Source organism: Lethenteron reissneri, unplaced genomic scaffold (genome assembly GCF_015708825.2).
Source record: "Lethenteron reissneri isolate LAM-NWPU_2019-01 unplaced genomic scaffold, ASM1570882v1 scaffold_1085, whole genome shotgun sequence".
NCBI lineage: Eukaryota > Metazoa > Chordata > Hyperoartia > Petromyzontiformes > Petromyzontidae > Lethenteron > Lethenteron reissneri.
This window is the reverse complement of record NW_026890767.1, coordinates 1-17,038: the sequence shown is the minus strand read 5'-3', so window position 1 is coordinate 17,038 and position 17,038 is coordinate 1. Positions and strand designations below refer to the sequence as shown.

General features: G+C 48.4%; 1 protein-coding gene across 1 annotated transcript; it reads right to left on the bottom strand.

Annotated features, from left to right (window-relative positions):
* Positions 1 to 13,089: 13,089 nt before the first annotated feature.
* LOC133361463 (uncharacterized) lies at positions 13,090 to 16,575 on the bottom strand. The gene is made up of 3 exons (XM_061580379.1): positions 16,386 to 16,575; positions 15,537 to 15,655; positions 13,090 to 14,831 (listed from the first exon to the last, which is right to left on the bottom strand). The coding sequence occupies exons 1-3, from the start codon at positions 16,523 to 16,525 to the stop codon at positions 14,758 to 14,760; spliced, it is 333 nt and encodes a 110-aa protein (XP_061436363.1). The 5' UTR covers positions 16,526 to 16,575; the 3' UTR covers positions 13,090 to 14,757.
* Between the last annotated feature and the right edge of the window lie 463 nt (positions 16,576 to 17,038).

The window sequence follows — 17,038 nt, the reverse complement described above, 5'->3', positions numbered from 1 at the left end:
CCAAAATTAACAAACCTGATGTCCCATTAAGACCCATAGCTAGTACAGTAGGCTCTGCCACGTACAAATTAGACAACACGTAACGAAAGAAAGATACTAAAGGAAGCAATGAAATATGTCGATGGGAGAGTAGAGGGAGGAAACTTGCAGCGGAGCAAAGAACCCATTCACACGACGGTCAATGGTACAGTGTATAATAACAAATGGTATAAAATTTATATGCTTAATACAATGTACAAAGTAATATATAGTATCGTAATTGTATAGTGAATATACAGCAGTGTGATATACATTAGGGTGGGTAGAATAATGCATAGTGTAATATTACAATACAGTATATAATTTAATGTTGGGTTTGTCTATGGCAGTATATAGTTACGGTGTAGACTCGTGTGATATAAGAGAATAAAGTTTAGATGGAAGCATATTATATTTTTTTTTACGACGTAGATTGTAATTGTATTACTTACTGTTAGTAACTCAGCTTATTGTAGAGTATATTTAGTATACTGATGAACTATGTAGTTTATACTTTAGTTGTTTACAGTGTTGTTTTAGTTACTGCAGCTACATACTTTAACACTCCTTCCCTTATTAATGCTACCCCTATCCCCTCCCTTTGATGCTGCTAATCCTGCCATAATGCACGGGCATAAGTAGTTACTAATCACATACCTGCATTCCCATACCCCCTCTCTTTGATGCTTGCTAATTCCTTCATAATGCACGGGCATAAGTAGTACTAATCACATACCTGCATTTCCCATAAATATGCTAAATACCTCTTGATATGCAAATTATTTTGTCAAGGCGCCCTTTCCCCCCCTTCCTACCCAGATTAAATATATGCTCCAAGCATGGTGCTGTTTCATTCAGACGCTGTCGCCTCGACAGACCTGGTTTTCACCTGAAGACGGCTGTTTGCGTTGTGGCCGAAACGTCGTGAGAATTATTTTATTATGTTTATTTTTATTATTTTATTACTTCCCTTCTACGTGACTTTACCGAAAAAACCAAGAAGATGAATCAACATACCGTATATTGTGGGAGTAACTGATAAACTAGCCAGATGTTTGGAAAAACAAAACATCCGAGTAAGATTTGGCACGATACATAACATACTGAAATTATTATCTAGTACAAAATATGTATTGCTGAAGCGATCAACAGAAGGTGTGTACATGATCAGCTGCACGTGTGGTAAATGTTATGTTGGGCAAAACAGGACGAATGATCAGCATGAGACTAAAAGATCATCAGATAAATATGAAATCTCCCAAATGCAACTGTCAGCAGTAGCAGAACACGCGCGCCAACAAGGACACTCAATTAATGTTGATGTTGAAGTGCTGTGCAATACTAGCTACTACTGGCCAAGACTAATTAGAGAATCTATCGAAATTGAAGTAAAAAAATAATAATTGTAACCGTTAAGATAGCTACCGCCTTAGTGCTGCGTGGAAGCGAATCATCAAGTAACACATTGTTTAAACGAATGCCTATGAAGGGCAACATATCCAATAGGGATCACCGTTGGCACGGCTATTTTAATAAACACAAGAGACAGGAAGGACAAGATCAACGGGCTCGCATAATGCCCATGGATAATGTACAATGACTCAGTAATCCCCAGAGGTCGCAAACGGGTTTTGATTCCATACCCGTACACGGCCGGGTACGGGTACCCGTTCCCTACCCGTACCCTACCCGAAATGAGTGACAATACTGTGACTCACCCAGTGACTCACGGCCTACCCGTACCCGGCCGCACCAGGGTTGCAAACGGGTACCTGTACCCGGCGGGGTACGGGTAGCCGGGTATCGGGTACCGGTTGCGACCTCTGGTAATCCCCCCCCCCCCCCACTTTGCACAAGAGCGCATTAGTGTGGTCACCACACTAATATAAGGAACGAAAAACAGACTCTTCACAAATCTGGCTGTCGCCTGATGAAGTTGGTTGTAATTAATGGCGAAACGTCCGAACTCAGATTATGAATGTCGGGGCTTTGCTCTCCAACACACCGGTTAGTGATGTACTAGTTTACTACACTATACACTACACTATACACTAGTGCTGTACTAGTATACTACACTATACTACTACACACTAGTGATGTACTAGTATACTACACTATACACTAGTGCTGTACTAGTATACTACACTATACACTACTATACACTGCACTATACACTAGTGCTGTACTAGTATACTACACTATACACTACACTACTATATACTACACTATACACTAGTACTGTACTAGTATACTACTACTACACTACTGTACACTACACTACTATACACTACACTATACACTAGTACTGTACTAGTATACTACACTACACTACTACACTACTGTACACTACACTACTATACACTACACTATACACTATACTGTACTAGTATACTACACACTATACTCTAGTGCTGTACTAGTATACTACACTATACTACACACTAGTGCTGTACTAGTATACTACACTATACATACTATACAATACACTATACACTAGTGCTGTACTAGTATACTACATATACTAACACACTAGTGCTGTACTAGTATACTACACTATACACTACTATACATTACACTATACGCTAGTGCTGTACTAGTATACTACACTACACTACTATACACTAGTGCTGTACTAGTATACTACTACACTATACACTACACACTAGTGCTGTACTAGTATACTACACTACACACTAGTGCTGTACTAGTATACTACACTATACACTAGTGTTGTACTAGTATACTACACTATACACTACACTATACACTAGTGCTGTACTAGTATACTACACTATACACTAGTGTTGTACTAGTATACTACACTATACACTAGTGCTGTACTAGTATACTACACTATACACTAGTGCTGTACTAGTATACTACACTATACACTAGTGCTGTACTAGTATACTACACTATACACTAGTGTTGTACTAGTATACTACACTATACAACACTATACACTAGTGCTGTACTAGTATACTACACTATACACTACACTATACACTAGTGCTGTACTAGTATACTACACTATACTAACACACTAGTGCTGTACTAGTATACTACACTACACACTAGTGCTGTACTAGTATACTACACTATACACTACACTATACACTAGTGCTGTACTAGTATACTACACTACACTATACACTACACTATACACTAGTGCTGTACTAGTATACCACACTATACACTACACTACACACTAGTGCTGTACTAGTATGCTACACTATACACTACACTATACACTAGTGCTGTACTAGTATACTACACTACACTATACACTACACTATACACTAGTGCTGTACTAGTATACTACACTACACTATACACTACACTATACACTAGTGCTGTACTAGTATACCACACTATACACTACACTACACACTAGTGCTGTACTAGTGACGAATTGGCCACGTTCTGTTTACGTGACAACCCTCACTAGTTGGCTGTGTCGGGTGGTGTCGGGTTTTAACGACACAACATTTATATATTTACGCGATCTAACCCACAAAACCTCTATTATGGTTGCTTTTACTTAAGATTATTATTTTTGTAATATGCCTTCGATAGTAATTTAGTATAATGCAAGTTTGTTTATATTGAATTTGCTTTTATTCTTCTTGTGATTTAGTATATTAACAATGTTTTTTTTAGCTGTACAGCACTTTGAATGGCATCCTTTGCACGAAATAGTGCGAAATAAATAAATACTTTCTATTCGACTTTTATTAATTTTAAATTTTTACCTACGTGACTTTACCGAAGAAAACCTAAGAATATGAATAATAAAGACTTTGACCGATTGTACGGTGGCTTTGGTGCAACGGATTAAAACGTTAACCGAGGCAACGACTGTACAACAACTAAAAACCCGACTCGCCACCAAGTGGCGGTGACGTCACCACGACGCCTGTGCCAGGCTAGGTGCACCGACACAACACGCGGTGGCTCGGGTGGGGTGAGGTGGAGAGGTAGCAGTCCCAGCACTCGTGCCAGGCTGGGTGCACACACAAGCCTCGGGAGAACACAACACCCGGGTCCGTTCAGCTGACGCAGTCTGCGAGTACCTATTCAACGCTGTCGGTGTCCACGCCGGGCCGCCCTTGTCGCTCCCAGCCCGGAGCCCGCGGCGGCGTTCGACCGCGTCGCTTTATAGGAGAATCGACGAGTTAGAAGCTACTTCGATTAGCGAATCGATTATTGGTCTAAAATAGATTGAACCGAACGTGTTCCCTCCGTAGCGATTCGATTAATCGAATTACGGCGATATATTTCTTAACGGCACTTTGTTTCGGGATGAAATTGGGCGGGTTGATTAATCGATTTACTTTGCCGATTAATCGACGAATCGACTGCATGCGATGCTAAGGAGTGGTGGCGTAGCGCTAGGCCTCGGCACGGTAAGGTAAAGGGTTAAAGCAAACAGCTTACCTTTACCCTACCTTTTACCCTACCACAATACAATCACTCTACCCTACCTTTTACCCTTTAGCAGGTAAGGTAAAAGGTAAAAATTTAACCCGTAAAAACAAAGTTTTTCGCTATAAATCCTTTATATGCGTGGCATCGGTTTCATTTTATTATTCATTTCTGTTTTTCTTGAGTAAGCAAGCAAGCAAGTGAAGTTAATATGAAGGATTTAAAAATGAAAGACCACCTCTTGACATGCCCCGTATATTCCCGAGGGCACAAGCGTTGACCTTTTACCACTTTCAAGAACCTGGCGGCTTCAATGTAACTTCTCTATAAATAGTCTCCAGTGTACAGCGTGGGGGCAGGGATTTCATGCCATGTGGTTAGTCAACATTTGCGTCATCATGAAACGGGCGGCTACAGTCCTCTCGTCCTCTGGCTTGAGATGGCTTCCAGCTATGGGTCAGATGATTGTCTGTCACAATTAAGCAATTGGTAATTAAATATTTAAAATAAAATTCCCTAAACAGTGTCAAATTTAGGAAAAAAAAATTCATGAAAGTTTATTGTCAAGCACAACAAATCTGTGTGTTAAATGTCAGCTCGATTGGATCACGGGAAGTGGGTTAAAAAACGACCGAAAGATTTGCACGGTCGTAAGCAAGCAAGCACGCAAGCAAGTGAACTTAATATAAAGGATTTAAAAATGGATATGTATTTCCCCCTTTCGCCCCCTCTGCATTATCAATGTTGATTCCTGTCACCAAAGTACACTGATTTCAAACTCTCTTCGATCGGCACAGTACACCACCATCGCTTCATCGTCAGAATTCATAAACTTGACGTCTACAAAACTGAACAGCTTTTTCTCAGCTACCCCAGGGGGACTCGAACCCACCATCCCTGGCTTAGGAGGCCAGTGCCTTATCCATTAGGCCACTGGGGCTACATGTAGCATGATGAGAAACCTGGCTTATATACCGACTTCTTAAATAAACTCGCAATAATAATAGAAATGGATATGTATTTTCCCCTTTTATTCTCTGCTTTATCAATGTTGATAATTGTCACCAAAGTACACTGTTTAAACTCTCTTGATTTGAAGCTTTCGGACTCAGGAATCCATACTCTTTGGTTCTTTCGGTAAATTCACGTAGGTATAAAAAAAATAATCACGACGTTTCGGGCTCAACACAAGCGTCTATCATCAACACAAGCAAGTCCCATCATCGATCATCATCTGATGATGGACACTATACCGACGTAACTTTACCGAAAGCACCAAAGGAGTATAACTGAACACTGTTTTAAACCTCTCTTCTATAGGCAGCAGCGCACATTTTGGCTTTTCATTATCAGATTCGTTAACTTGACTTTTTGATTTTACAAAACGAACAGCTTTTTTCTCAGCAACCCCAGGTGGGACTCGAACCCACAACTTCCCTAGCTTAGGAGGCAGTGCCTTATCCCTTAGGCCACCGGGCTACAATGTTTGCACTGATGAAAAACCTGGCTTATTGTACAGACTCTTAAATAAACTCACAATAAAAAAAAAGATATGTTTTTCCCCCTTCGTCCCCTCTGTTTTATTCATGTTGATAATTGTTTTTTTTCCTAAAAAGTGGAAAATTTAGGAATTTTTTTTTCCACGCAAAATACATTGTCACGCACAACGAGTCTGTGTGCAAAATGTCAGCTCGATTGGATCACGGGAAGTGGGGTTTAAAACCGACACGAAAGATTTGCAACGGTCGTAAGCGCGCAAGCAAGCAAGCAAGTGAACTTAATATAAAGGCTTTAAAAAGCAACGAGCCTACCTTTACCCTACCGTTTACCCTTATCCCATACAATTTACCCGATTACAGGGAAATTACTGGGGTACTACACATGAAAAAGGTTGATAACGATCAATGCTATAAGGTAGAGCACTTAATACATATAGAATATCGATTTAAAGCTTTCGTGACTGCAGGGATTCATCTTCTTGGTTCTTTAGGTAAAGTCAAGTAGAAGGAAAATAATAAAAATAAAACATAATAATTCTTCTTGTGATTTAGTATATTAAGTAGACAGACTCTGTCTACTTGACAGACCTGTTCTCCACCTGAAGACGGCTGCTTGCGTTGTGGCCGAAACGTCGTGAGAATTATTTTATTATGTTTTTTTTTATTATTTTCCTTCTACGTGACTTTACCGAAAGAACCAAGAAGACAAATAGAATACTCTCGAATCGGGCGTTGAGGCTGTCATATAGCCTGCTCGTCCCAGTCGTCTTGGTCGATGGCGACCTCGTCAACAACCTGATCAAGTTTGCCATCGTCCTGGGACGAGCGACAGGCAATACGATCCTGCGCCGCTCCGGCCCAGTTAGACGGAACCTTCAGGCAGCCAGCGACGTCCCGACCTCGCTGCCTGCCTGGGGCGAGCGCGTCGTGCTTCTTGAGTGTGGGCTCTCCACCCCGACGCGTTCGTGTGGGTGGGAAACAGAGGTCGCAACCGGGTACCCGATACCCGTACCCTACCCGATACCCGGCTACCCGTACCCGGCCCTGGTGCAGCGGGTACGGGTATACGGGTAGGCCGTGAGTCACTGGTGAGGCACCGTTTGTCACTCATTTCGGGTAGGGTACGGGTAGGGAATCAAAACCCGTTTGAGACCTCTGGTGGAAAACCACTTGCAGCAGTGCGTGCTGTACATGGGGGTCACCCTCCATCCCATGGTGCGTGTGCTCCCACGGGAACGCATGCCGCTGCCTCTTGCCATTGCTGTTCGCAGCGACCACAAAGATGCCTCTTGCTGGCATCATCGTCCTCTAGTGCCTCTACCTCAAGAACGTGGCCCGTCTCCATCTGAATTTCGATTTAAAGCTTTTTTCGTGACTGCAGGGATTCATCTTCTTGGTTCTTTCGGTAAAGTCACGTAGAAGGGAAATAATAAAATAATAAAAATAAAACATTATACAATAATTCTCACGACGTTTCGGCCACAGACAGAGGCAGAGTCTGTCTTCTCGACAGACCCGTTCTTCACCTGAGGACGGCTGCTTGCGTTGTGGCCGAAACGTCGTGAGAATTATTGTATTTCGATTTAAAGCTTTCGTGACTGCAGGGATTCATCTTCTTAGTTCTTTCGGTAAAGTCACGTAGAAGGGAAGTAAAATAATAAATAAAACATAATAAAATAAAATAATTCTCACGACGTTTCGGCTACAACGCAAGCAGCCGTCTTCAGGTGAAGAATGAGACAATGCCAAGCTAGGAGCTTATATATAAGCTGCGTTGGAGGTGCTTGCGTTGTAGCCGAAACGTCGTGAGAATTATTTTATTTTATTATGTTTTTTTTTATTATTTTATTACTTCCCTTCTACGTGACTTTACCGAAAGAACTAAGAAGAATTATTGTATTGTTTTATTTTTATTTCCATTCTACGTGACTTTACCGAAAGAACCAAGAGGATGTCTCCATCTGGTCCGACATCAATTATCGCAATTTATCATGGAGGCCACGGACTGCGCCATGGAGCTTTTAGCGGTAAACAAGGCACCGTATTTACCAGGTAATTATTCACGCTACCTTTACCCTACCGGGAAATTCTTCTGAGCTACCTTTACCCTACCCTTTACCTTACCCCTTGGCATGTCGAAACCTTTACCCGTTACCCGTTTAGCCGGTAAAGAAGCTCATTCACCTTACCTTGCCGTGGCCTACGTCGCGCTACGAATCCGGCGGACCGAGTTCCAATCCTGCCCAGGTCCAACACCGCCAGTGACGAATATTTGAACCGGTCCTGTGCCTCCCCTAGGTCGACTCGACCTTAAAATAAGTACCCCGTGCGGTGTGTAGTAAACATCGGCACTGGGGAGACAAAGGCGGCCGGGCGGGCGTGGTGGTGGTGGCCACCCACCCACCGCTCGCGTGCCGTGGCCGCATTCATAGGCGCTGCTGCTGCTGCTACTGGCTAACAGCACTTGCCCCGACATCATGCGGAGCCTACACGGGGCCTCTTTGTCTTTGTACACGTGTGTGTGTGTGGCACAGCTGGTACATATGCCAGTCATCTCTACCCACAGCGCACCCGGGAGACCTTACGTCGCCAGCATCTCCGGCCCAAATTGGCGCCGCAAGACGTGGCCGCCTGGGGGTGCAACAGGGCTGCCCCGCGCGGTCACCAGGTGCCCCTGAGGCCGTTCCGCGTCAGTCGAACGAACCAGCTGGTCGGGATCGATCCCGAGGGGCCGTTCCCGCGATTCCCACCGGGGCGACCGCGAAATCCTCGTAGCGGTCGAATAGTTCACCCGCTATCCCGTGGCGGCGGTCATCCCGATAAAACGGCCCTTGTGGTGGCTAACACCCATCGCGAATACCCGCCCCCACGGCCCTTTAAATCGCCGTCAATAGAAGTCCCCAATCTAGATTTGAAGCTTTCGTGACTGCAAGGATTCATATTCTTAGGTTTTTTCGGTAAAGTCACGTAGGTAAAAAAATGAAATTAAAATGAATAAAGTAAAATAAAAATCACGACGTTTCGGAGGCAACACAATTTTAAGTTTATTTTTTACCTACGTGACTTTACCGAAAAAAACCTAAGAATAAGTCCCCAATCGGTTACGCGGGTACGAGTGACGTCTCGGCCCTCTGATCCCTGATCCCCGTTCCGCGCGTGCGATCGGTGCGTCGGTCCGAGACCCGTCCCGAATACCCGCCCATCCACAGCCCTTTAAACCATCTCCGTTACCCACCCACGGCGGCCGCGCTTGTGCGAGCGACGTGTGATTGGTGCGCGGGGTTGTGCGAGTGGAGACGTAGCATTATAATAAATTACTATCGAAGGCATATAAAAAAAAAATCTTAAGTAAAAGCAACCATAATAGAGGTTTTGTGGGTTAGATCGCGTAAATATATAAATGTTGTGTCGTTCAAACCCGACACCACCCGACACAGCCAACCAGTGAGGGTTGTCACGTAAACAGAACGTGGCCAATTCGTCACTAGCACAGCACTAGTGTGTAGTGTAGTGTATAGTGTGGTATACTAGTACAGCACTAGTGTATAGTGTAGTGTATAGTGTAGTGTAGTATACTAGTACAGCACTAGTGTATAGTGTAGTGTATAGTGTAGTATACTAGTACAGCACTAGTGTGTAGTATACTAGTACAGCACTAGTGTATAGTGTAGTGTATAGTGTAGCATACTAGTACAGCACTAGTGTATAGTGTAGTGTATAGTGTAGCATACTAGTACAGCACTAGTGTATAGTGTAGTGTATAGTGCAGTATACTAGTACAGCACTAGTGTGTAGTGTAGTGTATAGTGTAGTATACTAGTACAGTACTAGTGTGTAGTGTATAGTGTAGTATACTAGTACAGTACTAGTGTGTAGTGTATAGTGTAGTGTATAGTGTAGTAAACTAGTACATCACTAACCGGTGTGTTGGAGAGCCAAGCCACAACATTTACAATCTGAGTTCGACGTTTCGCCAGTAATTACAACCAACTTCATCAGGCGACAGCCAGATTTGTGACGAAGTCTGTTTCGTTCCTTATATCGAGGTGTAGATGTGGTGACCACACTAATTCGCTCTTGTGCAAAGTGGGGGGGGGGTTACTGAGTCAACGCACATTATCCATGTGCATTATGGGAGCCCTTTGATCTTGTCCTTCCTGTCTATTGTTTATTAAAATAGCCGTGCCAAGGTAATCCCTGTTGAAGTATGGTGCCCTTCTTCTTGGTTATTTCGGTAAAGTCACGTAGAGTGGAAATAATAAAATAATAAAATAAAATACAATTTTTTATTTTTATTTCATGACTGCAGGGATTCATCAAGAAGATGAATCCCTGCAGTCACGAAAGCTTTAAATCGAAATATGGTGCCCTTCATAGCCATTCATTTAAACAATGTGTTACTTGATTAGCTTCCACGCAGCTCGAAGGCGGTAGATATCGTAACGGTTAAAATTATTTTTAGTTCTTTCAATTTCGATAGATTCTCTAATTACTCTTGATCTAATGGAGCTAGTTTATCAAAATAAATTGAGTGTTCTTGTTGGCACGCGTGTTACTGGCGAAACGTCGTACTCAGATTGTAAATGTTGTGGCTTGGCTCTCCAACACCACACCGGTTAGTGCTGTACTAGACTACACTATACACTACACTACTATACACTAGTGCTGTACTAGTGACGAATTGGCCACATTCTGTTTACGTGACAACACTCACTAGTTGGCTGTGTCGGGTGGTGGTGGGTTTTAACAACACAACATTTATATATTTTCGCGATCTAACCCAAAAAACCTCTTATGGATGATATTGATCGCTAAAGCCTACGTGTTCAACCATCTCAGTCAACTCGAGGCACCTGGGTCTATCCCGTGACCTGCACTTAGCCTGGCACAGTAATGAACCCATGGCACCTGGCTTGTCCCCGTGACCTCCTGCCAGCAGAGAGCCTTTGACGCTTCACGTTGCCTCAAAGTGCACTTAGCCTGGCACAAGTGCCGTGGTGAACGTGGGTTGTTGTTTGATACGTGTGTGGATGAGTACGTGTGAATGAAGGGGGTGTGGGAACGTGGCGTTGAGATGTGGGAAGCTGTATGCCCCAGGCTACTTTGGGTTCGCCTCCCCGTCAACAAGAGGTGAGGAGTGGTGGTGGTGAACATCAGTGGAGGGATCGGGAAAGGCCGATGAGTCCGTTGCCTTGATGACCTCCTGTCCCAGGTGCTGGCTAAAGTGGCCCCTCCTGGGAGTCATCCTGTTGGGTGACTTTAATGCTCGCGTGGGTCATAATGCAAGCACCTGGGCCAGGGTGATTGAAAAGGCATGGACCAGATCAGCTAAATAACAATGATAGGAGGCTGCTAGAAATCTATTACCAGCACGCTGTTGCGGCACCGGCGCCTCCACACATCATGGACGCACGTACGCTCCAAGCAAGAACATCTGCTGGACTGCATAGTGACAAAACAGCGGATGCGGGCCCATGTCCTTGACACCAGGACCTACTGCGGAGCTGATCTGCTGACCATCGGCTTGTAATCGATAAAATGCGCCTGCCTTTATTCCGATGCGGTGGTGGCCAACCACCTCGGACCTCTTTCATTCCCAGTCTCAACGAGCGTTATGAAAGATGCAAGTGAGAATTTCATCACTCTACAACATAACATCCCTACGGCGGCTTACTGCAGCCTTCACTCGGAGGTTCGGAGAGCCATGCGGTGCTGAAGGATGAGCGGTGGCCACAGTTTTCATTCCATAAAAAAAGTAACTTACAGCGCCACAATTATCACCATCCTCAAGGACCTTCGTGATGGTGGGCAGGCCTGGGTAAAGTTACGTGCGTAGGAGTCGGAGCCATTCCCCGCTCACCTTGGGGCGTGACAGGGATGTCCTCTGGCTCGTACTTTACACTTTTGTTTAGCTACGGAGTAAAACAATGTTCCATGGCTGTACCAGGAGAATTTCAATCTGCTACAGATAAAATGGGAGGCAGATGATGCCTCGGTGCGGTCAAGGGATGGCTCCTGATTGTCGTCAAGCATGTTCCTGATGCGGACGCTGTGGTGATTGATGCTCACGGGAGCCCACGGCTCTGCTGTTGGACCCGGAGTGTCACGAAAGTAGTAGGTTACTAGCCAGTTTAACACTATGGGTACCTCAAAAAGGTGTCAGTTTTGTTGCCAGATAGAAGGGTAAAGAACCAATTATCATAGCCAGTTTAAGTCAGAACTGGCTGTGAGGTTTCCATCCGACATTCCGATGTTAGCACTTATTTTCGACTGATTTTACATTAACAGGTTCACACTAACACAGCCGCCGTTAACATTGACATGCTAATCTGTTACATTGTGACATGCTAATCTGTTACATTGTGACATGCTAATCTGTTACATTGTGACATGCTAATCTCTCAAACCTTTAAAACAGCCTGCCTCGGCAGCCTTCCCCCTTCTCCTGATGATTGCTTGTGTTGTGATCGAAACGTCGTGATATTTTTATTTATTTTTAAATCCTTTATATTATTGTTCTATCTACGTGACTTTACCGAAAGACCCAAAGAATATGAATTCCTGCAGTCACAAAAGCTTTAAGTCAAGATTTAGGTAGGTGGAGCTTTACCACCAGCCCCACAAACGAAGCACCTACACCTCCGTATTTTGCCCAACTGCCATCAGTTTTTCTTCCAATTCTGTTCTGATAATGCGAGTGAGTGGACTTGCAGAAGACGAGTACCAGCAGTGTCAAGATCGGCCTCGATGGTGGAGGCTTGCGAAGGACGCCGCTGGGCAGTTGTCCAAGGTGTGCCATGTATGAGTGTACTCGTGTGTGTGTAATGAGTGTGTATGAGTGTGTACTAACGTGCGTGTGGTGTGTGCGTGTATGAATGAGTGTGTGCGTGTATGAGTGTGTGTACCAGTGCGCCGGGTGGCCAAAACACAAAGTTTGCGCAGTAGGGGGCACAGGCGGTGCATCTGCCAGTAATGTCAGCCAACCTATGGCACCTGGGTCTGTCCCGTGACCTGTCGGTAAGCCTTCGACAGGTCACGTGGCCTCAAAGTGTACCGAGCCTGGCAACAGGCCCCGTGTTGACGTCACCGCCACTCGTGGGGAACGGGCAGCGGTTGTTGAACCGTTGCGAGCGAGAGAGGCCGGAAGTGAGCGATCGTCTCTTTATTGAATTTCTCTAGTTAAAACCACGAGCGAGAAACAGGGCGACGACATGGGGCGGGGGACCACGTAAATAAAAGCGGCTTCGTAAGAAACAAACAATAACAACATCGTCGTCATCATCATCGTCATCGTCACCACCGCCGAGGGGCGGGTAGGTGGGGGCAAGGGGGGACAGGGCAGTCGAGTGCCCCCCCCCTCTCCTTCAATAACACAAAACCTTCGCTCCGCCTATGGCTACCATCGGAGGACTGCCTCCCCCCGCTCCTCATCACCCAGCGGTGGATCCGCCAATACGGAAAGTGTGCCGGGAGTTGTCCCCCCTCCCAACCCCCCAGGTGTCGTCACCTCCACTGGGTGCCAGGAATCGTCCACCCCCCCCCGCCCGCCACCCTGGGGTGTCGGGAGTGGTTGGGGGTGGTTGTGGTTGAGGGGGGTTCACACAGCACCGATCCCGGCTTTCGGAGCGCCATGTAACGCTTTTCAGAATCCTCGTCACGGTCGTCGTCACGCATCGTTAAATCTACAGTCGGGGAGGGGAGGGGGGGGCCTTCGACGACAAGCGGCGTCACGCGTCTCAGGCAATGGCCACGGGCGGTGGCAGCGGTGGCGGCGACGGCAAACACCCGCCGCCGCCACCAGCGCCCGCCACCGCCACGTCTCTCCTGGTCCCACGGTGTCGCCGGCGCCGCGGCTCGGTGGGGCGAGCGTGGCGGGCGCGGGAGGGGGGTGGGGGTCAATGCGGGAGGGGGGGGGACCGGGAGAGATTAGAGAAAGACTGTGGAGACTGGTGGTGGTGGTTGTGACTTGGGCAGGTTGGTGTGTGGATTATAGGGCCGAGTGGTGAGGGAGTAGAGGTGCATGGAGAGGTGGTGGGGTTTGTAGAGGGGGCGGAGTGTGGCGAGCCCAAGACTGGGCAACCGCAGATGGTATCACGTGCGAGTACGCGCGTGCCAGCCAGTAGCACCGACTGAAGGCGGGCACGGCACACCAGGGGGGGTTGCTCGCTAACAGCACTTGCCCCAAAAAGGTCTGTTAAGGCTTTAGATGGGATCTATGTCTTTGTGCGCGTGCGTGTATGTGTGTACGTGCGTTGGGGGTCATAAATCCAGCCAAAGTGATCGCTCAGCACTGGACAAGCGACGCGGAGCGGGGGGAGAAGGGAGTGCGGGGAGAGCCGTGCTCCGCATCTTTCAAGCAATTAGAAGAGGATTGGGAGCCAGGCTGGTGATGTGTAATGAGAGCCAGGCTGGTGATGGGAACCAGGCTGGTGATGGGAACCAGGCTGGGGGTGAAGGGCGGTGTGGTTGACCGTGTGCTCTGGTGTTTGTGAGAGGGTGGTTGTGGTAGCTGTTGCCGGGGTAGGAGCTGTTGCCGGGGTAGGAGCTGTTGCCGGGGTAGGAGCTGTTGCCATGGTTGCGCTGCTGGGGGTAGCTGTTGCTGTGGTTGTTCCTGGGGGAGCTGTCGTTGCTACTGCAGCTGTTGCGGGGGGTACCTGCGGCTGTTGCCGCGGCTGTTGCTGGGGGATATCTGTTGCCGAGGGGTGGCCGTTGCCGCGGCCGTTGCCGAGGGGTGGCCGTTGCCGCGGCCGTAGCCGTTGCCGCGGCTGTAACTGGGGCTGTTGCCGCGGCTGTAGCTGTGGCTGTGTCCCCCTCCTCAGTTGTCCCACCAGTCGACCGAGGAACCACGGGATCTGTTGTAGCTCCCTCCATCGGAGAAGCCGAAGCTGCCTGCACACACACAAAGGTCCCCGCGCACAGCCCGTTACGGGGTGTCGAGGGGCAAGTGCCGTCATGGCTACGAAGGCCGGCACGGCGCACGAGCGGGGTGGGTGGGTGGCCAGAAGCACACCCGGCCGTCTTTGTCTTCCCCGGTGCCGATGTTTGCTACACAGGTACTCCACGTGCGGCCGAAACGACCTAGGGGCAGGCCGCCAGGTCCGGTTCAGATAATCGCTATCACCGGCGTTGGTGGTGGCAGTGAATGGGAATCGAATGCGAGTGTCTACCGGGTTCGTAATGCAGCGCTAACCGCTGCACCACTGCTCCCACACACACACAACAAAAACAAAGATCCTCCGTGTAGCCTTAAGAGCAGCGCCTATAAAGGCCGGCACAGCACACGAGTGGGTGGGTGGCCAGCACCACGCCTGGACAATTTTATGTCCCCATTGGTGCTGGTTACACGACACACCAAACACTCATCGACCAGGGCGAAGGCCCAGGATCGCTTCAGACAATAGTCACTGGTGTTGTTGGCCGCGAGTGGGAATCGAACTTCGGGTGCCTGGTTCGTAGCGCAGCACGCTCACCGCTACACTACCGCTCCCCACACACAGGGATACGTTCACTCACTTTCACACGCACCACCACCGGTTCAGATAACCGCTATCGCTGGGTGCTGGTGGTGTTGGTGGCCGTGAGCGGGACACCCACCTGAGCCTCCGCGGCTGCTCCCCCCGCCGGGGCTGGGGCCGCCCTTGCGCCCCCCACCGCCGGGGGGTCCGTGGGTGGTGCGGTAGTCACGGCCGCCAAACGCCCCTCCGCCACCGCTCCTGCCACGCACACACCACACGCACCTTAGTACACACACCACACACTGGCACACACACTCATACACGCACACTAGCACAAACCCACCTATATATAAAATTAAAGATCGTCCATATAGCCTTAACAGACTGTTAGGGCAAGTGCTGTTAGCGAGCACCTATTGAGGCCAGAACGGCACGAGGGGTGGGTGGCCAGCGCCACGCCTGGCCGCCTTTGTCTCCCTGAGTGGTGATGGTTTTGATGTTTTTATACATCGCCACTGGTACTTATTTGAGACGACCTAGGGGAGGTCCAGGACCAGTTCAGATAACCGGTGGGAGTCGATCTCGGTGTGAGTCTATGGGTCTGGCTGATGACGGTGTCCATGTAGATTGACGGCTGTGATTTGACAGTGAGGTGGCTAAGCACTGTATGGCAGAAAGAGACGCTCACCCAGCCACGAGAAACAACACATGGGGGAGGCAGGGGGAAGAGAGGCAGGGGGGAGAGTGGAGAAGTGGTAGGTGGCTGGGGGGGGTGAAGTGATGAGGCAGATGGTGAGAGCGGAGGGAGTGCACTGCTGCTGCTGCTCCACGCTGGGGAGATTGCCCAACAGCTGCCCTAACCGCCAACGCACAAAGCCAAAGTCGCACAGCAACAACAACAAGTGCCACCATGGCGCTTGTGTCAGGCTGTGTGCACTTAGAGGTGTAACACAAGCGCGCACATACACGCACGTGCCCACGCACGCACCTCTTGCCGCGGCCGCCACCGCCCCAGGCCCCGCTGCGGCTCTGCTGGCCGTAGGCGACGCCCTCCAGCCAGGTGGGGACCTCCTGGTGGGCCTCCACCAGCAGGTCCATGAGGTCACGCGCCAGGCTCGAGTTCTTCATGTTGAAGAACGACGTCGCCAGGCCTGGACAACGACGGGGTGGGGGAGAGACGAGAAATGGCGTGAGGCACGGAGGGAGGTGTGGGAAGACGTGGGGGTGGGGGGGAAGAGTCTAGAAACGGCGCGAGACGTAGGGGAAGGTGGGAGACGTAGGGTGGGGAGGTGAGAAGAGACGAGAGGGGGGGGGGGGACGGGGAAGTTCATGTTGAAAAAAAAACAAGAACGTCGCCAGGCCTGGACAATGACATGGGGTGGAGGGGGGGGGAGATGCAGGGGGGAGCGGTGGACACCACGAGGGTGGAAACACAGGGTGGTGGGGGGGGGTACGACGAGTGGTCGAGACGTGGGAAAAAAGATGCAGGGAGAGACACATGGACAACAGGGTGGGGTGGGGGGTGGAGACGATCGCTCGGTGACCCTGAGCAGGCTCCGCCCCTCCGCCACCAGGGGGATGCCACGCGGCCTCACAGCCCCGCCACAACTCCATGGAGACCCCAGAGGAGGGGGAGGGGGA

Coding starts and splice junctions, on each gene's coding strand:
- LOC133361463 (XM_061580379.1), bottom strand. CDS start 16,525: ATGAAGAACTCGAGCCTGGCGCGTGACCTCATGGACCTGCTGGTGGAG. Junction 15,656..16,385: donor GGTGGCGGCCGCGGCAAGAG/GTGCGTGCGTGG, acceptor TGTGCGTGGCAG/GAGCGGTGGCGGAGGGGCGT. Junction 14,832..15,536: donor GAGCAGCCGCGGAGGCTCAG/GTGGGTGTCCCG, acceptor GTGTGTGTGCAG/GCAGCTTCGGCTTCTCCGAT.